The sequence below is a fragment of the Nycticebus coucang genome, chromosome 2, assembly GCF_027406575.1.
Source record: "Nycticebus coucang isolate mNycCou1 chromosome 2, mNycCou1.pri, whole genome shotgun sequence".
Taxonomy (NCBI): domain Eukaryota; kingdom Metazoa; phylum Chordata; class Mammalia; order Primates; family Lorisidae; genus Nycticebus; species Nycticebus coucang.
This window is the reverse complement of record NC_069781.1, coordinates 180,908,690-180,930,577: the sequence shown is the minus strand read 5'-3', so window position 1 is coordinate 180,930,577 and position 21,888 is coordinate 180,908,690. Positions and strand designations below refer to the sequence as shown.

Here is a 21,888-nt window from a genome sequence, read left to right as displayed (position 1 = left end):
TGCACAGATCCAGAAGCCCGGGCGCAAGAGGCCCAAGGGCGCAGTACTGGCACCGCACCCCACTCCTGAGTTCCCTCTCTCCACATCTTCTGTCCAGGCACCTACCAGCAGGCTAGGCGGTGTCCTGCCCCAGTGTCCTTCAACTAAAAGGATGTTCAGCCTTGACCTAACCCGTCGTTTTGGTGATTGTGAAAAACGCTGCAATGTAGAAACAAGGAGGAAAATAAAATGGGGAGGAAAATCTCTTATTTTCTGCTAATTTCAGATTTTAAAACTTCATTTACTCAAACCACTATGGTTAATAATTTTGGCAACATTAAACGCGCATCATCTGAGTCTTGGTTCAGCTTCCACACACATTTCAAGATCACTCGAGGCAAAGTCATGCCCCACGAATTCCAGTTACTGGAAAAGGCATTCACATTCAAGGAAACACACACAACTTTTAAACCAACTTAGTGATTTTTATTGATGGGCGACGACTTTATACTCCTAGGTATCACTACACTGTGTACAGTTAGGGACGCAGCATCGTAGAAGAGCAGACAGCAAAGTTAACAGAGACGCAGGAAAGACCAGTCTTCACCACGGTGCCCACTTCTCATCGTGTGCACACAGAAGCACGAATGCAATTTGAAATCTTTTAATGGCAATAAAGTTACAATCACCCATCTATGGAGACTAACATTGTAACTCCAGATATTTGATCTGCAATGTGTACGTAAGCAGTTTCTCATTGCACAATTATCAAAACCTATTCTTCCTATTAGGAACCAGCAACTTATTTTTGTGTTTATTTTTCTGTGAAGTAAGAACTATTTCTTCTTTGATAACTGGCTCATTTTTATTGTTTATCAAAAACTAAAGGGTGGGGAGGAAAGTGTGATGGATTAAAAAATTTCTTTTTTAAGGAAAGATAAAATTCATTTTCACAAATTTACAAGTGTTGCTGGTGCAGGATTTATGCTACTAAGCAATTAGGCTGGGAATCAAATGCAAGTTCCACTTTCTTGTCTCAGGAATCAGCATTATTTCAGAAATATGGGGTTTTGTATATATTCTAAAATCAAGCCAACAGTCTGTTTCAACCAGATGATTTGGAAGTTAGAAGTCAACATAGCTAGGTTGTGCACAAAGCCCAAGGCAAGTCCTTTTCATTCTAGCCCATTTTTGCAAAAGGGAGAGTTTCTCTCTATAGAGCCACTAAAGAGAGGCGGGAAGTCAGTGAGAGATGGAGTTCTACAAAGCGGGCACCGGGCACACACAGCGCACAGGAGCTCACAGCAGGTCCACGCGGCGGTAATACAGGAGGTAGGCTGTGCGTTCAGCAGTTGGCTTCACCACCTGGTACTGGTTAATCACCTTGACTGTCTGGTCATCGATGCGCAGCCAGCCGTTCAGACCAATCTGGAAGACGTCCGTAGTGTAGTGACCCCCTGTGGCGCTGCCGCCGTGATGGTAGACCACTGCAAGAGAGTGCCAGCAGGGACACCGTGAGAGCAGCACCGGACAGACCACCTAATTAGGGGTGTCCACCTCATTCCTTCCAAAGATGTGTCTTACGTGCAAAACATCTTACCAACACAGACGAGACAGAGAGGAGCACCTACACAAAACAGTGCGATTTAAACTCAAAAATGTAAACAATTTATAGTAAAACCTTTTACACAGCTTTAAAGTAAGTGTGTGTGTGTGTGTGTGTGTCTATCTCAGTAACGTTTTAACATGCCCGGCCCCTCACAGGACACTGCCCTACACGGCCACCAGCAGCACGTTCTCATCACCTCTGAAGCACACAGTCAGAGGCTAGGTTCATGCCCTCCGACCTAGCCAACTCCACCTTTACACTGTCCAGAAAAGATTATGGAGTCTTAAATATTATGTTATCATTTATAATACTGAAAAAAAAAAAAAAGGCTTGGCACCTGTGGCTCAAGCGGCTAAGGCGCCAGCCACATACACCTGAGCTGGAGGGTTCGAATCCAGCCCGGGCCGGCCAAACAACACTGATGGCTGCAACCAAAAAATAGCCGGGCGTTGTGGTGGGCGCCTGTAGTCCAAGCTACTTGGGAGGCTGAGGCAGGAGAATCGCTTGAGCCCAGGAGTTGGAGGTTGCTGTGAGCTGTGTGATGCCACGGCACTCTACCCAGGGTGACAGCTTGAGGCTCTGTCTCAAAAAAAAAAAAAAAAAAAAAAAAAAAAAAATACTGAAAAAAAAAAGGGAAAAACTTTAATGCCTATTGTAAGAAATAGGACTGATTAGTAAATTATAGTAACACAAATTTTTTCATAGACTAAAAATGGTGACATGGGAATGTTTATAAAATAGTACACGAGAAAACAAAGACCCCAAGTTTTCTGTGAACAATCTGTCATCATGAGTTGACATCACATGCATGCATGGGCCCAAAGAAAGGAGGGACATCAGGACTGTTGAGAGTATAGCTGTGGAGGGCCCCTACAGAGATGGCACTAGTAATCCTTTCTCCTTTTTAAAAAAATTCAATGTTTCTATAATGCTTTATTTATTTATTTTTTTGAGACAGAGCCTCAAGTTGTCACCCTGGATAGAGTGCCGTGGCATCACAGCTCACAGCAATCTCCAACTCCTGGGCTTAAGCGATTCTCCTGCCTCTGCCTCCCAAGTAGCTGGGACTACAGGCACCCGCCACAAAGCCCGACTATTTTTTGGTTGCAGCCGTCGTTGTTTAGCGGGCCCGGGCTGGATTCGAACCCACCACCTCAGGTGTATGTGGCTGGCGCCTTAGCTGCTTGAGCCACAGGCACCAAGCCTATAATGTTTTAATAGAAGAAAACACCACTTGCTATTTACTTTTTTAAAAATCCTCTTATTCAACCTAGAAACCTAACCAAAGGCCTAAAACAAAGTCACCCGTTGGACGATGCCATGAAGGTTGTTATTAAAAGACAGCTACAGGACACAACCGTCCCCCATCTATGAAGCGGGGAGCAGAGGGCTACCAGGCCTGCAGCAGACGTCAGCCTGGGGAAGGGCGGGGGGTAGTCCGAGACTCTAGGACGGCAGTGTGGCTTGGTAAACTGTGTTCCACCACCGGGACCCAAAGGACCAGGCCTGGGGAGTGACAGAAGACTCAGCTGGTAGAAAATTCTGAGACTGGCATGAATTAGAAATGGGGATAGTAGAGACAGCAACGCAGGTGGGTGTGGCACATGCTCTCACGCAGCCCTTGACCAGGAAACACAATTTCTAAACCCTGACCGTGACTGCCAACCTTCTCGTGCAGCCACCTCCCTCCTGAAGTGATGCAGAGAGAAAGCAAAGAAGCTGTTCACCGCCTACCAGGACTTGGGTGCTCGAGTCCACCCTAGTCAGCTGCTGAGTCTGAGCCCCAACTGAGGCCCTGGAATTCCCACTCCAAGGCAGAGGAAAAAAAGGCTGAGAGACCCATGGGAACAAATTGCCTGCTGCCACCCAGTCTGGGGCCCAGAGGGTACAGGAGGGTCTGTGCTGCCTTTGGGGGAAACCAAGTCAAAAGGAACAGTGACTAGGAGGAGGGGAGAGAAGTCTGGGCACCTTCCAGTGTGGCCCAGGGCCCTCTCCCACTGACCAGTAGCCAAACTCTCCAAAACCTCAAGAGTGGACCAAGGTAGACAAGAGCTTGAGACCCTGCTTGGGCAGTCCAGGCCAGAGTGGTGACTTTTACTGTTTGAGTTCCAGTTTATTCTGTTATAAAATGGTATACCATGTCTAATACCATGTCTAATCTCTCAGGACAGCTGTAAGAATAAAAGAAAAAGCTATCCAGTACAAAAAAAAATCAACAAATGAATAAGGATCAGTGAATAGTAGTGTTATCTTAAAACACAAACAGGCTCAACAAAGGTAACATAAAAGAGCTATAAAGGCCGGGTGGTGGCTCCTGCCTGTAACCCCTGCAGTCTGGGAGGTCGAGGCAGCAGGAGCTCAGGAATTCCAGACCAGCCTGAGCAAGAGTGAGACCCGTCTCTACTCAAAACAGATCAGCCACGTGTCGTCTCCACTCAAAACAGATCAGCCACGTGTCGTCTCTACTCAAAACAGATCAGCCACGTGTCACGGCTCACACCTGTAGTCCCAGCTGCTTGGGAGGCTGAGGCAGAAGGATCGCTTAAGCCCAGTAGTTTGAGATTGCTATGGGCTGTGATGACACCACTATACTCCTCTACCCAGGGTGACAGGAAGATTCTGTTCAAAGGCATTAAAGACTCAGGCTGTATGTACAGGAGAGAGGAGGATGGACAGCAAGAAGGGAGAGGGAAGAAGTGTGAAAGAGGGCGGCGCCTGAGGCTCAGTGAGCAGGGCGGGCGCCCCATATACGGAGGGTGGTGGGTTCAAGCCCAGCCCCGGCTGAACTGCAACAACAACAAAAAAATAGCCAGGTGTTGTGGCGGGCGCCTGTAGTCCCAGCTACTCGGGAGGCTGAGGCAAGAGAATCGCTTAAGCCCAGGAGTTGGAGGTTGCTGTGAGCTGTGTGAGGCCACAGCACTCTACAGAGGGCCATAAAGTGAGACTCTGTCTCTACAAAAAAAAAAAAAAAAAGAAATACAGAAGGGAAGAGGTCCCATTCTCCAAGGGCCAGCTTGACATCCTAAGACTCTCCTCAGACTCAAAGACAGAGTGAGCTCCTATGTTAGGGCCTAAATGATGTGCCACCAAATTCTAGGCAAAACATTCTCAAAGGACTTCCGGACTTATGAAGCCCACAGGGACACCTAAATAGAATACCATACTCCCTATGTTAAGTGGTATTAGCACAAACATGTGCCTCAGCACACACCCTTTTCAACATTGCTTTCACAGGAATATACAAATTTACTTACCTGCAAACAGCCGATATGTTCTGTGGCATTTAAAATTCTTATTTTTAACCCCTGGAGAAAGAAGTTCTGAAAAATAAGACATGGAAGGTTCAGAGCAGCAACACCAAATGCCTAATAACAGTCCCTGAAATAAACTGCCCAGCAGGGGAGAGCTAAACAAGTCTCCATCCTTTCGATTGCATGGAAATTGAGGAAGGAGGAAATTCAGCCACACAGCACAGCAATACACTTGAGCAACCAACCCCCTAAGACAAAGGAGCTAGAAACTGAACCTATGAGGTTTGTACTAGAAAAAGTTCTTTCTTTCTTTTTTTTTGAGACAGTCTTATGTCGCACTCGGTAGAGCTCACAGCAACCTCACAGCTCACAGCAACCTCAAACTCTTAGGCTTAAGTGATTCTCCTGCCTCGGTCTCCCAAGTAGCTGGGACTACAGGCACCCACCACAACGCCCAGCTATTTTTTGGTTGCAGTTGTCATTGCTGTTTAACTGGCCTGGCTGGGTTCTCAGCAGTTGCCAATGCTGTTTAACCAGCCAGCCTCAATGCATGTGGCCAGGGCTGTAACCACTGTCCTACGGGCACTGAGCCAAAAAAGATGTTCTTAAAACTGGAAAAGAAAAAGCTACCTACTTAAAAACAAAAACCAAGAATCAGAATATTTTACACGTGAGTTGCTTCATAAAACTTCAATTATGTGACAGTGAGAAGATTTCAACAACAGGTGTCAGTCCAGCAGGGGCTACCGCTGGGAAGCTCCTTCTCTCCTGTGCAGCCCCCACCTTTGCAGGAGTGCCACTGCCTGGCAGGAAAGTCCAGCAGAAGATGCACTGTTCCTGGCAGCCATCAGTGGCTCCTTCTCTACTGCCCACCCCACAACTACGCTAGGTCCTTTTGTCCCCATTTGTCATCTCTCTTCCCATAAAGTAATGGAGGTGGCAGTTGACACAAAAACACATGACAAGCAAGAGAAGCTATGCCAGGCTCAGTGCCCGTTGCTCAGTGGTTAGGGCTCTGGCCACAGTCACGGGGGCTGGCGGATCTGATCCCGGCCCAGACCAGTTAAAACAACAATGACAACTACAACAAGAACAACAACAAAATAGCTGGGCATTGTGGCAGGTGCCTGTAGTCCCAGCTACTTGGGAAGCTGAGGTAAGAGAATCGCTTAAGCCCAAGAGTTGAGGTTGCTGTGAGCTGCGATGTCACAGCACTCTACCCAGGGCAACATCCCGAGATCCTGTCTCAAAAAAAAAGGGAAGCTATGCCAATAAAATCCATGTGGAACAATATCCAAGTCAGACAGACAGCTGATGGGGTGGGGGAGACGCAGGAGTGTGGGTCAAAGACTGCCTTGCCTGATGCTGGCTGCATTTCAGACTCCCTGCAGATAATATAAGATGGGAAGGCCTATCTACCACACTATTCTTGCTGCCGTCTTTCTTTCCCTTTCTGGTCCTCGAAATCCCTGATGACTAAGGAAGTAGCACGAAGTGCGAGGGAGGAATGGGCACTGAAGCCGGGTGGCGGCGATGCCCACCAGCACCAGACTGTGGGCCCGGAGAGACCCATCTAAACGCTACACTACAGGTGATAAAGGTGACACTACATCTCCTCCATCATCTGTAATGCATGGAGGTGGGGGTGGGCACTGAGTGCCGTGGGGGCGGGGGAGGAAGAGGCTCTCAGTCCAGGTTCATTCCTCTACCCCATCCAGGATCAAGGTCAGACATCTCCTCTTTTGTTTCCCAAATATTCAATATTCTGAGAATCACCTCTAGCCTATCATAGGTTTTTTCACAAATTCTGAAGCTTTCAAGAAAAAGTTTTCCTTCAAGCTGTGATTTTTTTTTTTTTGAGACAGTCTCACTATATTATGTTATCCTCCATAGAGTGCTGTAGTATCAAAGCTCACAGCAACCTCAAACTCTTGGGCTTCCACGATTCTCCTGCCTCAGCCTCCCAAGTAGTTGGGACTACAGGCACCCGCCACAACGCCCGGCTATTTTTCTGTTGTAGTTGTCATTGTTGTTTAGCTGGCCCGGGCTGGCTTCGAACCCGCCAGCCTCGGCGTATGTGGCCAGTGCCATAACCACTGTGCTATGGGCACTGAGCCTTTTCAAGCTGTGATTTTAACATGATATCCTTTACCTTAGGGCTCTTTAAAATAGCTTCCAAAATATGTGGACACTGCCCTGGCTCCCTGACAGAGACTTGCGGCCAATCAATTCTTCCAAATCTCTCCTGAGTCCCACTTCCTCTGGCAAGCATTCCCACTGCATTAAGACAGTCCACTTAGCCAGGCTGCTCGAGTTGTTAATGCTCTGTGTGCCATTAATGCACAAAATGTCTATGGAAAAATTATGTTCTTTTTGATGGACAAAAAGCTCTTATTTCTCTAATCTAGTAAGATTACATGGTTTACTTGTTTTTGCCTCTATATTAAAAAGGTTACTTTCATCGGTATTTTAATGTAAAGGTTTACTGTAAGTCAAGAAATTTAAAACAAAGTCAGCAGGAGAACCTCCCCGTTCAGCGTCACCCAGGAATGCTCACTGATGTGCACGGCACTGCTCATCACGTGTGTTACCTTTACTAATCTCCAAGTCCACAGGATAGTCGATGTTTTTGATAAGCTTCTGACATCCACCGGTCTTCTCATAAACAAACCGCTTCAGGTGCAGCACAAGAACAGGAGGCAGTTTCTCCAGAGTCACTCTTCGACTTATTTCAACCTACGACACGAGACACACCAGGACACATCACCCTGTCTCACGAGGACCAGCAGATGTCACATCCACCTTCCCCGTGGACTTCCTCTGAGAGCTGACACCTGAGACTTCTCCAGGGTAGCACAGACACTCTTCTTAAAAGCTGCACACCTCCCTCTGAACTGTAGGGGATTCTTTGGGTCCCTGAAAGCCCATCCGTGAACTCAAAAGTTAAGAACTTTCCTCTGTGACAACATTAATGATGAACTGGCATAAAACTAAAAAAGCTAACTTAGTAGTACCTTGAATTATATGTGAATTAACCTTTTTTTTTTTTTTTTTCTTTTGAGACAGAGTCTCACTCTGTGTCCCTCGGTACAGTGCTGTGCCACCTTAGCTCACAGCAACCTCAAACTCCTAGGCTCAAGCAATCCTTGTGCCTCGGCCTCCCGAGTAGCTGAGGCTACAGGTGCTGGGTTATTTTTTTTTAAGAAACGGGGTCTCGTTCTTGCACAGGCTGGTCCTGAGCTCAAGTGATCCACCTGCCTCGGCCACCCAGAGTGCTAGGATTACAGTCATGAGCCACTGCACCCAGCCCCCATTTTTAATTAAATAATGTTCATACTATTGATAAAACTGATCCAGTATGTTTCTTCTGCCAAGCATTTACGTAACCATATAGCTATTTATTTTAACCATTAATCAATTTAATATGTCCTTATGCACATATTGTCTAATCAATAGTGCTTTTCAATAAAGCTAGGATTTTTTATCAAAATGCATTTTTATAGATAATCTTTTTATCCATCATTCTTGGTACTTATAACCTCTTCTGTGCTTCCTACATTTATCTGGAGAATACTTCGGGTAGAAATATTTTTTAAGTAACAATTCAAAAGATAGCAGCACATAAAAAACAATTTTAAAACCATCAGAGTACTATATACAAATCTAGTTAGGCAATTTAATGGGTGCTGCACTCATAAGACAGCACTACATGGATTTATGTGTGTTAATTTCCCAAACTCTTCCATACCTGTCTTCCCACCCACACAGACACCCCTCACACTTCCTCCTAGTCCCAGGGTGTCCTTCTGCTCTGGTATCTCTGTTACAACAGGAATCTGCTAATGAGAAGCACGGACACAGCTCACAGGGACCCGGGGAGCGGGCGTGCTGGACTAACACGTCGCTAGGGAGCTTCTCAGGGCTGACCAACCTACGAGTTAAACAGGTAAGTTCCTGAATGCGTACTGGGAAAGTGCTGCATACCTCACTGCCGAATGCCACTAAGGTCATGTTTGAAGTGCCCCCCGTGGCCATCTGTGACCACAGTAACATTCAGCATTGAGGCATGTAGCACTTTTTCTAGAACGAATTTGTGAACTTAATTGTCAGATCCTGTATAATTATGACTAAACTTTCTGCTTATTCATTAAACGGCTAATCCAAAATTCTTAAATATGTATTTTGGGTTTCCAAACTGAGGCACAATTTCTCATCACCAACAAAACTGAACATTTTCTATATAGCAAATATTTTGTATGATCATATTTCCCCAAAGACCTTCATGGGTCCTCACAGAAAAATACTTATGACTTAAAACAACAGTGAAATTAAACTTGGTATTCTAAAAAGTTTAAAAAGAAAATCACATTCAAGAAAATGTAAGCTGTCCCAATTGTCCTTCCTCAAACACCGGCTTTTCCCACTGTTCCTGACCTCCCGTGGTAACACACTAGTCCAATCACGGAACCACAACAGTCGCCTCTTTCTTTTTGATCCTGAAGGCTTCACCAAAATGCCACACACACACACACACACACACACACACACACACACACACACACCCTGTTCTTGAAACCTTCCTGCCAATGTGCTCTAGAGGACAAACTGTCCTTTCCTGCCACTTTCTAACACTGACAATCACCTGTCCTAGTTCCCGACCCTCCTACTGCTCAAGCCCCCTAAAAAGTCAAACTTTAACTGCAGCAGAAGCAAAAGTAATGAAAGCAGATACATCACAATGGCAGCTTTCCTAGGTTGCCTAAGGCAAGGCTGACAAGCTCCCCAGCAGGATGAGTGGCAAAGGCTCCTGGGTCAGGTCAAGGAAGAGAGCAAGGACAGCAGGCCGCACCTGGAGAGTCAGACCCATCCGTTCCCACAGCCAGCGCGGCTTCCCCACCCGCCCAGCCACCCAACACAAGAACCCATTTCTCTCCCTCTCTCTTCCGTGAAACTCCACCACCAGGCTCTTGTTAGCTGATTCACGTAGTCAACTGTCTCTGGCTCCTACTAGTTTTATTTTTTAAACAAATCCACCCGTAAGACACAAGTCAGAAAATATGAAGGCAGATCAGGCATAACTTGTGCAGATTCCAAGAGTCTGGCTTGACCAGCCCAAAGCACAAGACCCTGGACGTACTAACAGTCTCCATGTGCTACCGTGGTCTTCTCAGAGCACAAGACAAGGATAACTCCAGCCACACCGTGGCGACAGGTTCTCTATGCTGGGCTGCCTTACTTCACCTGGTAGCTGCCACACACTGCCCAGCATTTACATGTTCAAAGAAGCTTTGTCCATCACCAGCCTGCATGTTATGAATTCACTGCCACAATCTAAAGTGGGACTTTAAAGAAGAAAACAGGCACACAGTGGCACATTCACACAGCCAGGAACTAATAAGCTCTCTCAGACAGAACACGACCCGCCTCTTCTGGCTTAGCTGACACGTACACCACTAAGCTATCATCTGCTACTCTTAACCCCTGAAGACTGGGAAGACTCAAAGATTTTATCTTTTCCAGATTACATCAAAGAGCAGCAGGCATTAGAATCATGGCTTTATATTTTTTCAGTGTCCTTGAACATCTACCATCAAACGTAAAACAGATGTGTTTAGAATCTTTTATATCCTAACTAATCTAATACAAGTTGTGCTCGATGATATCATGAGTATAAATACACTGTTCAACCTCAATTAGAGATTTTATTGACTTTGTGATATGACGATTAGTTTTCCAGAAAATCTCACGTAGCTCAGGAAAAACAACCAAGATGAAGACGGCCGCGTGTGGCACGATCCAGAGCTAAGAGGTGGTCGGGATGACCCATTTCAACTAGAAACGTGGACGCTTTCCGTCCAAAAAGTTAAGCAGCTAATTTAAGGAACAACTCAAATTCATTTCCCTTCATTCCTAATTTCATGTTTTTTTCCACCAAAGCAGAGTGCCTTAGTGCAAAGGTTCAAGAGCAACTGTGAACGTACCTCTTGCTTAGTTTTTGTGGTATAACCTTGGACAGATTCTCTTGCCACCAAGCTTTCCAATGCGTCCTGGACCGTACGTATCTTGTCAGCCTGGATATCCAGCTGCAACGTGAAAAATGGTTGCAAAGTGGCAGATTCTTTTGAACTCTGCTGGTAAACCACAGACCTAAGAAATGAAAACAAAAACAAAAAATTTAAGGGAAGAGTCCTTGCCATTTTCTCTAAGATTAACTAGAAGAGGAATAAACACCGAAAATAAGATCATTCAACATTACTTTCAAAACACCAACAGAGAAAAAGCCAAAACATAATGAATTTTAAAATAATTCTGCTGAATACCACCTCCTTCGTATTACCAGCAACTAAATCTACAGTTGAGGCGGTGCCTGTGGCTCAGTTGGTAAGGCGCTGGCCCCATATACCGAGGGTGGCGGGTTCAAACCTGGCCTTGGCTGAACTACAACCAAAAAATAGCTGGGCGTTGTGGCAGGCGCCTGTAGTCCCAGCTACTCGGGAGGCTGAGGCAAGAGACTTGCTTAAGCCCAGGAGTTGGAGGTTGCTGTGAGCTGTGTGATGCCACGGCACTCTACCGAGGGCCATAAAGTGAGACTCTGTCTCTACAAAAAAAATAAAATTAAAAAAATAAATAAATCTACAGTTGAAAAATTTTCCCAGCTTAAGTGCACTGGAAGAAAACACACTTCATTCTTTCCCCTCCACTCCACATTATCATCTACTGCGTGAGTTGAATACAACGACATGGACTCAAAATGCTGACGCTTTTTTTTTCTTTTTTTTTTGTAGTTTTTGGCCAGGGCTGGGCTTGAACCCACCACCTCTGGCATATGGGGCAAGCACCCTACCCCTTTGAGCCACAGGCGCCACCCCAATGCTGACGCTTTTCATTTTCTCAGAGTATCGTAGCCTGTTCTAATAAAAACGGAGGCAATCCCAAGGTAAACAAAAAATTTATAATGGCATTTTCCCCAATAAAAATGACTTACAAAAAGAAGAAGGGGAGTTGGGTGTGTACCAACAAGTTAACATTCCATGAAAAAAGGCTACCTACCACCCTTTCAAGAAGGGTGTCAATTCAACCTTATTTTCTTAGCTAGTTTTTCATTTCAATTTTCTTTTTCTAAGTTTTCTGAGTAAAAATTGTGTGTTTGCCCCATTTCTCATATAGCCTTAGCAAGGAAACATTCCAGAAGTTTAATAAGTGATTCTGTCTCTGCAGTCTGAGTGACCTAGTTACAAACGGAATAAAATGGGTGTGCGCAGGTATTCAGGCTTCCAGAACAGGTGCTGTCTAGAAACATTCCTCTGGAATGATGTCAGTGACAGCAGTTCCTATGGTTCCAAAAAGGAATGCAGTGGTGGGAAAACCAGCAAGGAAAGTTGATGAAGAAATTAACAGGGGCCTCTTAATTTAGTGGTCCTGCATTTTACAGGATCACAGGGGGAGAAAGGTGAAGAATGATGCTGGTCTTCCTGGGGAAACTAAAAAACACCTGAAGAAGAATTTTAGAAGAAAATCTTTCAAATGGCTTGAATAAACATGCTAATGACAGCTGAAAAGGAGTTCCTGGACTGTAAGAACGCCTTATCTTTTGCTTCATCACTTTTCAAAAGGAAACATGAATCACCAATTTCAACACAAGCTCCTACAAAGGCTGAGGTTAGCAGCCACGACAGAGCCAGCAGTTTCTCCAAAGTGAACTCTGGTGCTTTCTGATCACTCTTAGACAAAGTTGAAATCTCTGGATACACTGCCATCCGTGGTCTTGCAATTTGGATACTCTCTACTGCTGCACAAAAATGGTGCTCTCATTGTCTGGCATGGGAGCGGTTCCCTCACCCTTCTCTCCCACACCTAAAGGAGTGTTCGAACAATCGTACCAGCAGGCAGCTGGACCCTTGGAACTAAGGGCTTGGCCTCCCCTCACTGCTACTCACCAACTGGGGTCTCTGCTTTCTCCTGCCAACACAACACATCCTGGTACAAGAAGTTACAGTGGCAGTGGTAAGGAGCTGGGCATTTCCCAGACCACAGCTAGCATGGAGAGACTCCAGAACACCAGAATAGAAAGGGCCTGTGGGGCTGAGCCTGTAGCACACAACGCAGAAGTGACTGGTTCAAGGACTCACGGCTGCTCAAGTGGCTCCTATGTCCAGTTCTACACGAGGTCAGAAACCAGCTTCTGAAGGAATCAGTACGGGCCATCAGAGGCTTTTATCATTAGCCTGTTGAAAAGTGCTCAATTTCAAGTGTTTTTAGCCACAGTGGGACCAAGTCAAGTCTTGATGCCTCTATGTTACTTCTTTTAGATATACAACATTTGGGACAATGTTGAGACTGAGGACCTCACTAAAGCATCACCCTTGGAGGCAAGGGCTTCAGAGAGGAAAGCGTGCTACAACAAGGCCCGTCTAGTGCTTCTGAGGAGGAAGCCTCCCTGGAGATGGTACAAGTTTTACCGAGTTCCACATCACAGTGGTATTGAAAAATTCTCATGTAAATAAATTAAAACCTTTAGGACTTTGCAAATGAGCAAAAAAAGCTGGTTAAGGCACCAGCGACATACACGGAGGGTTCAAAACTGGCCCAGGCCAGCTAACAATGACAACTGCTACAAAAAATAGCCGGGCATTGTGGCAGGCACCTATAGTCCCAGCTACTTGGGAGGCTGAGGGAAGAGAATCTTGTAAGCCCAAGAGTTTTGAGGTTGCTTTGAGCTATGATGTCACGGCACTCTACCCAGAGCAACATAGTGAGACTCTGTCTCAAAAAAGAAAAAAAGGAAACTAGTACTGAGCAAAGTACCCAGAGATGCTATGCCTGGTCCCCTGTCCTCCTGTGTCAAAGTACGTCCGTCAACACTATCTAGCTCACTTGGCTCCAACGTCTAAAATTCCTCCAATCAGGGTGGAGCCTGTGGCTAAAAGGGGTAGGGCGCCGGCCCCATATGCCAGAGGTGGCGGATTCAAACCCAGCCCCGGCCAAAAACTGTAAAATTCCTCCAATCAATTCACAATAGTCAAGATATGGCAATAACCTAAGTGTCCAAGGACAGACCAATGGATAAAGGAAACTGGAATATACCAATATTGAGAAAACCGTGTTCACCAGGGGCCAGTGAGGAGTGGGTGGCAGGTGGAAATGGGAGGTGCAGGTCAAGGAGACATGTAAAATGAACAAGTCTGGAGATCAACCATATAGGATGAGGACTGCCGTGAATAACAACGTACCACACTCGCTCCTGCCACACACACAAAAAACTGAGACCACAGACATGTTAATTTGCTTCACTATAATAACCACCACTTTACGGCCTGTATTTCCTAACATCCCATTGTAAATACACACAACAGAATGTGTTAAAGTAAACAAAATTCTTCTGATCAGATTACAATGAGTTTGTTCTCTGAACTTGATGCCGTTAGCTCACTTTCCTCCTGCTACCTAGGAGTGAGCAGCTGAACTTGACAGAGCAAAAGCAGTGGGGACTCACTGTGGGACACAGGCCCCACGGATGGTGGCCCTGGGGAAATGCTCTAGTGGGAGCAGGGTGGAAGTGGGCTGCAGTGGGGCCACAGGGGAGCGTCAGAGTGTGGACAAGAGTGGGCAGGAGCCTAGAGTTGAACTACTGGTTCCAAGATGTCCAGGACAAGTCTCACACTTTCCTCCTTCAGCAAAATGGCAAAACCCTTAAAAAGGCAAATACTAAATTATTCCAGAAAAGCATAAACCTGATGTGTCCACCAAAGATGCCGGTGATGGGCGTCTGAACGAAATCTGCCTGGCGGGTGAATGAAGTCTTGTTCCTGGGGCCGACTTGCTCCCATTCATCCTCACTTCCTTCGCCTTGCTCCTCCTGCTCATAATCATCAAGCAAGTGGCTCTTGGGCCCATTGGAAATCGTAAGTTCTGAAAGGAGAACATCAAAAAATAAAAATAAACAAAGGTTCTACATGTGAACCATCAACTATAGTTTTAAAAATAAACTCGGAAAGTGTTCCAGAATAAGAGCCACGGTGATCGCCATGTGTCCCACTCCATGGATCTTTGTCTGCACACGTGCTGTGCACTCACAGAGCAACTGGAGAAGCGCAGAGGTGCTAGGACACAGATGCCACTGTGTCATTACAGTAGGTGTCCACAGCTAGAAGAGGGACTGTGATGATGCAGGAGAGGACTGATCCTTAGGGGACATGTGCGTTAGCACTTGGGGTGGAGACTAAACTCTCATCTGCACCTTGACTTTGACTCACTCAGGAGAAATGTGGAGGCAGTATGTACCCAAACTGTATAGACAGAGACAGCACAAACTTGATATGCTAACAACCGTGGACTCCAGCAATGATAAAGGTATTCAACCTATTCTCCTCTGGATGCTTGATTGTTTGCCTAATTAAAAAGTGAAGGAAAACAACAGAGGTTCTAGATAATTCTGATTTATCTAAATATAATGTTCTCAATGATATGTTACCCTAATGCAGTGGTTCTCAACCTTCCTAATGCTGCAACCCTTTAACCCAGTTCCACATGTTGTGGTGAAACCACAACCATAAAATTATTTTTGTTGCTACTTCATAATGGTAATTTTGCTACTGTTATGAATCATAATGTAAATATTTGATATGCAGGAGACCCCCAAAGGGGTCACGACCCACAGGTTGAGAACTACTGCTCTAATGAATAAATAAGTGATAGCTGAAAGGGTAATAACTGTTGGGGGCAGGGGAAGCAATTTATATACAAGCATGCAACATTTATATAAAGCAATTCTTAAGAAAATTTTCTCACAAATCTTTTCAGCAAATAAAAGACCACGACCTACTTTCATCATTTGGTGAGAGCAGCTTTTTTAGGTTCAACATTTCCTCATGAAGTCCATTTAGAATGAAACCTAAATACTCCTCAGCATCTTCTTGGCGACCCTGAAAAAGTCAAATCCGATCTCATTAACTGTAACTGATCACTGTCCACAGCTGTAGTTCAGAGCACCTGAATATTTGATTTATGCCTCCTCTAAAATTTAAGAAGATTTAGTGTAAAGTATTTCCAAAAAATAACCTGAGTTTTCTTTGGATAGCTAAGATCACAAGAGCAGGAAGGAGACAGATTAAACACATAACTCTATGTGGAGATTTTCATTTTCTTATTTATACTTTTTCTGTGCTTTTGAAATATCCTCTAATAAATGTATAATACACCTTTGTAACAAAAAGGCTATTTAAAAGTTCTCTTTTGTTAGTACTAGAACTGGATGTCTAGAGCCAACTCACTGCACAAGCCCAAGGGTCACTGACTCTGGGAGCTACGAAACTAGAAGCCTGGGTGCCTCCTTCCATTGTTGAAGAAGGTCAACTATAGGGGAAAGATTCAAATTATATGTGAACAACTCAACCAACCTCAAGATTCACCTGCTTTATGCATACACACACATCAGCAAAACCATTCAGCTATGAGTCACACAAGAGTCTTATAATCCCCACAGGTATTATTTGGCTCTGTGATTTTTCATGATCCGTTCAGTTCATTCTTCAGTGTTAATAGCTTATTCCAAGGATCTCTATATTCTTCTGCTTAAGAGGAACTCGTCACCCACGGTGTGGCTGCCCTGGGAGAGGGCCTGAAGGTTTCCTCGAGACTTTTTCCCTTCTCTGGTTTTGCTTTGCACCCTTTTGTGGCAGTAGCACATAACCAGGAGTGTGCCAGCTTCTGAGTCCACTGACTATTCCGATAAATCACCAAACCTAAGGGGACCCTGATATATCAACATTAATATAACTTTGAAAAGCCATTTGTTTACAGTATCAATCTGAGCATGACCCTAGAGGAGTCCAGCCCCAGGAAGCCCTCCCTGAGCACCACTTCACCTCTGCCTGAGCGAGGCAGCCCTCCTCCAGCTGCGGGGGATGCATTATCGATGTATTTCTCTTGGTGTCTGTTCACTCAGGTTATATGTTTAATTCCCTCACTGAGCAATGGCTCTTTGAGGGCAGAATGCACATTTTATTCCATTTCTACATCTCTAGCACTCCGTACATTTCCCATTATTTGGGAAAAATAAACTCTAAGCAAATACCAAATGCTGCATTATTCGCATAATACTTAAAACTCGGGCGGTGCCTGTGGCTGAAAGGAGTAGGACACCGGCCCCAATATATCGGAGGTGGCGGATTCAAACCCAGCCCCGGCCAAAAACTGCAAAAAAAAGCTTAAAACTCTATGCTGCCCCTGTGGTATACCACACCACCTTTGACATTCACACTTCTTCAAAGCAGTGGAGCTTTACTTGATTTTAATGGCTTTTTTTTTTTTTTGAGACATAGAGTCTCACTATGTCACCCTTGGTAGAATGCTGTGGCATCACAGCTCACAGCAACCTCCAACTCCTGGGCTTAAGCGATTCTCCTGCCTCAGCCTCCCAGTAGCTGGGACTACAGGCGCCCGCCACAATGCCCGGCTATTTTTTTGTTGCAGTTGTCATTACTGTTCAGCAGGCCCAGGTCGGGTTTGAACCGGCCTGCCTCAGTGTTTGTGGCTGGTGCCCTAACTACTGAGCTACGGGTGCCAAGCCAAATGTCATTTTCTTTTTTTTTTTTTGTAGAGACAGAGTCTCACTTTATAGCCTTCGGTAGAGTGCCATGGCCACACACAGCTCACAGCAACCTCCAACTCCTGGGCTTCAGCAATTCTCTTGCCTCAGCCTCCAGAGTAGCTGGGACTACAGGCACCGGCCACAACGCCCAGATATTTTTTGGTTGCAGTTCAGACGGGGCCAGGTTTGAACCCGCCACCCTCAGTATATGGGGCCGGCGCCTTACCGAATTAGCCACAGGCGGCGCCCCAAATGTCATTTTCTTAACTATTTTTCCCTCTGCATAAGTTTCCCTAAGTGTCATTTCAATTGTCATGCTGATTTGTCACAAACTCAAAAGAAATACTGTAGTTAAACGTGCTAATAGGGGCGGCGCCTGTGGCTCAGTGAGTAGGGCGCCGGCCCCATATGCTGAGGGTGGCGGGTTCAAACCCAGCCCTGGCCAAACTGCAGCAACAACAACAACAAAAAATAGCCGGGCGTTGTGGCGGGCGCCTGTAGTCCCAGCTGCTCAGGAGGCTGAGGCAAGAGAATCGCGTAAGCCCAGGAGTTAAGAGGTTGCTGTGAGCCGTGTGAGGCCACGGCACTCTACCGAGGGCGGTACAGTGAGACTCTGTCTCTACAAAAAAAAAAAACGTGCTAATAGTGCCCTGGACTCATCCTAATACCCATCAGGGCCCTTCCTTAGGCAGCACCTTGGAGTTCGGCAGCAAAATGTATAATAAAAAAAAAAAAAGAAAGAAAAAAATTCAGGGGCAGCACCTGTGGCTCAGTGGGTAGGGCACCGGCCCCATACACCGAGGGTGGTGGGTTCGAACCTGGCCCCGGCCAGCTAAAACAGCAATGAGAATTGTAACAAAAAATAGCCGGATGTTGTGGCGGGCACCTGTACCCCAGCTACTTGGGAGGCTGAGGCAAGAGAATCATTTAAGCCCAGGAGTTGGAGGTTGCTGTGAGCTGTGACGTCACAGCACTCTACCGAGGGCAACAAGGTAAAACTCTGTCTCAAAAAAATGAAAAATATAGGGCGGCGCCTGTGGCTCAGTGAGCAGGGCGCCAGCCCCATATGCCAAGGGTGGCGGGTTCAAACCCAGCCCCGGCCAAACTGCAACAAAAAAATAGCCGGGCGTTGTGGTGGGCGCCTGTAGTCCCAGCTACTCGGGAGGCTGAGGCAGGAGAATCGCCTAAGCCCAGGAGTTGGAGGTTGCTGTGAGCTGTGTGATGCCACGGCACTCTACCGTGGACAGTAAAGTGAAACTCTGTCTCTACAAAAAAAAAATAATAATAATAATAAAAAAATAAAAAATATATAAAAAATTCAGGTAAAGGAGGTCAAGGACACTGAATACTCCTGTGTGATGAAGCATGTTTAGCATTCAGGTACACATGAACTTGACGACTACTGCCTTCATTCTAGGCCCGATGCACTCCACTCCAAAAGCAAGACTGTATTGGTTAAGAGAGCTGCCCCCAAAGCCAGACTCTGTCATTTACTAGCTATGTGGCCATAGACGATGATTTAGTTCTCCCAATTATAATGAGATAGTAATCCTACTTTACTCACAGGGTTAATCGAGTTATATAAAGTACTCAGAACATTACTTGGTGAACAGTGAAACTTCTACAAGCTCGGTTTGGTGATGAGGGCTATCGCACACTCTTTAAATTCACACAAGCACTGACGTCATTATAAACCTAGATCTACTACTGAACACCCGCCAGCCTCCAGCACCTCAGAGGGTGGGCAAACACTGAATAAGCCACAGTCACCAGACAAACCAGAGCAAAAGGCAACAGGGACTACACAAGAGCAGGCTCAGACCTTCTCAGACAGGCTCGACTTGTTCACGGTCAGGAGTCTATAGATATACGTGGGTTCAAAGGCAGCTCCAGGGCGGATATCCCTCACAATTTTATCCCCAAGAGCTGCAATGGAAACAGGAGACAGACTTTCCTAACTAAAATGAAGTTATAAATGGTGAAAAGCAAAATAATCAAACCTCCCCCCCTCCCCAGCCCACTGAATGCTGAGAATGGCACTGGGGTAGCAATCTGTATTTAGACGTTTTCCTTCAACAAGACTGAATTTAAAAAATCCAATCATCTGACTCTGTAACTCCTAAGAGGTAATGGCCTCTTTTTTTTACTTATCAAAAGGCCTCATTTTTACTCACCTTGTCGGGGTTTTGGAGGTACTGGCATATTAGTAAACTCATTCATTAGCCGAACACTAAACAGGGGGAAAAAAGTTAAAGAGTGCATTTTTTAAAAAGACATGCTTTTACGAAAGAGATTTGATGAGTAAGTAAAATATTAATTAGTATGACTAGAGCAGGTTTTAGGTAAGCAATGCTACAACAGTGACTTCAAATCTTTTCTGAATACATTTCCAGTATCTTTATGTGACATAAACTGGTAAACACAAAATGTTTTCTACTGAATCTAAAGTATGCAGATAAACAAAGCCCCAATTTCACTTCTGGTTAACTTCCATATGAAATCATGAACAGTACATTTTTAGAAAGTAACAGAATTATGGGACTCATTTGCAAGAAATCAAGATCTTTGATAAATTATTTAAATTCTAATTATCATAGGGAACCAACCCCGCCCCCTTAACGTATTTTCGGTACCTTACTTACAAGCTATCTATCATGGGTGTTGATGTACAAGGCCTTTGCACTTTTGAATACAGAGGAATGAACTTCATCAGGTGGTACATCGGAGGGCATGCGACCAATGCCTGCAGTGTCTAAATGGCAGCAGTAAGGAAGTGTAAAGGAAACGGAACAGACACACCACATTTCCTAAGGCACATTAAACAAACAAGAGCATACAAAAACTAAATAAGCCAAGGACATTGAACTACTTAGATATATAAATACACCAAATAATCACACGGATGACTGCCCTGTAATATCCATATAAGGATCTGCTATGCAGCCAATAGTTTATATTTAAGAACTTAATTCAACCAAGATACTCAAATCCGTTACAGCAAAATTTTAAGTGGTTAGATGACTTAAAATCTATTATTTGGAACTATCCTGATGAGAATAAAATTTGCTGATTCTGTCATTCATAGTTCAATAAATCCTTTTGGGGGATAAAAGGGGTTGGGTTCAGGAATAACCCTGTTTATAGGCAGACCAAGTAATAAATCACATCTTTAGATTCAAAATTTAGGCTCTGGAGTTCAGCCCACAAAAGCTAAGAAGACACAACAGCAATAAGGTCCCGTCCCACAAGGATACGGCGTTAATGTAGCACCAGTTTCCTTTATTGATCAGCCCACGGGGTTGCAATGACACTGGCTTATGTATTAAGGTTACATTCTCCAGTAACTCTGAAAGAGTGAAGAAGCATATTTAAGAAATTAATGACATCTAGTGGATAACACTGAAATCAATTCACAAGCTCTACTCACAAGAGTGTTTTAGCACATATCCAAAGAAAATATATATGGTTAAAGCTTCATTCAGTTCAACATCAAGTACATTCTTTAATAATTTAATGATTAATTTTTTTTTCAAATTAATAGTTTCCCCCAAATAGCAACAACAGTTATCTATCTTCTTATGAAAATACAAGTAGGGAGCACAAGAACTACCTATTATAAAGACAAACAGAAACAACTTTAAAACAGTGTCAGTGTTAGAAAATAGATGAAAAAGATACAGCCTTTCTTCCTTAAACACTGATAGCTGGGCCTGCCTCCTTGATAGAGAAATCTCACAGGCATTAGATAGAAAGACGCAGAACTTGAGCTTCATTCATTTCTAAATCCCCAGCAACTAGCACCGTACCCTTCACGTGGGTGCTCTCGACGGCTGTTTGGTGTGTAAAGATGCTCCTTCTGGAGACAACTTGTCTCCTACTAATTAAACTGTATTTTCCATTAGAAGACTAATTTAGTGACTCTTTTATACACTGTAATGCCATTTACAAACCGCAGGTTCACCCTCTAATACCCTTTTTCAGAATATTAAGATAGCCGTGAATGCTACTTTTACAGTTAACCATCAGAAAAGTTTAACAACAAGAGAAGCTCGCTCCCCTGTCCCATTATGAATCTTAGACAAAGTGATGATGGCTACAACCTGTGAATACCCTCTACACTTGGCACGCTCTTTATGACTTGTGTGTTAACTGGTTAGACTCACTCCTCAGTAACCCAGTAGGGCCACCATTATCCCCCTTTCGCCAATAAGCAAACTGAGGCTCAGAAAGGCCGACAAATTTGCCTGTGATTACACAGGAGCTAGGCAGTATAACCAGGGCCTCAGCTCCATCTGTGACCTGGAATCACACCACACTGTCTTTTAAATTTTATACCAGGAAAGAAAAATAAAATGGGCATATACTTCATAGTAGCATTCGCCTAAGGCATTGCTCACATGAAAGCAGTTTTGCCGGCAGATTCTAGACTTAAGTAATAAGGTAATGAAAAAAATTAATGT

The 21,888-nt window shown here is 44.7% G+C and overlaps 1 protein-coding gene across 1 annotated transcript in view; it reads right to left on the bottom strand.

Annotated features, from left to right (window-relative positions):
• Window positions 1-443: 443 nt before the first annotated feature.
• The window catches only part of USP10 (ubiquitin specific peptidase 10), a 68,516-nt gene continuing 47,071 nt past the window's right edge, over window positions 444-21,888 (bottom strand). The window contains exons 5-14 of the mRNA XM_053553610.1: window positions 20,683-20,774; window positions 20,071-20,180; window positions 19,603-19,658; window positions 19,251-19,354; window positions 15,662-15,761; window positions 14,571-14,748; window positions 10,821-10,986; window positions 7,431-7,575; window positions 4,843-4,908; window positions 444-1,466 (exon numbers count right to left, since the gene is read on the bottom strand). Of these exons, the coding sequence (XP_053409585.1) occupies window positions 1,279-1,466; window positions 4,843-4,908; window positions 7,431-7,575; window positions 10,821-10,986; window positions 14,571-14,748; window positions 15,662-15,761; window positions 19,251-19,354; window positions 19,603-19,658; window positions 20,071-20,180; window positions 20,683-20,774 (1,205 nt within the window). The 3' untranslated portion in view covers window positions 444-1,278. The remainder of the gene's footprint in view (window positions 1,467-4,842; window positions 4,909-7,430; window positions 7,576-10,820; window positions 10,987-14,570; window positions 14,749-15,661; window positions 15,762-19,250; window positions 19,355-19,602; window positions 19,659-20,070; window positions 20,181-20,682; window positions 20,775-21,888) is intronic.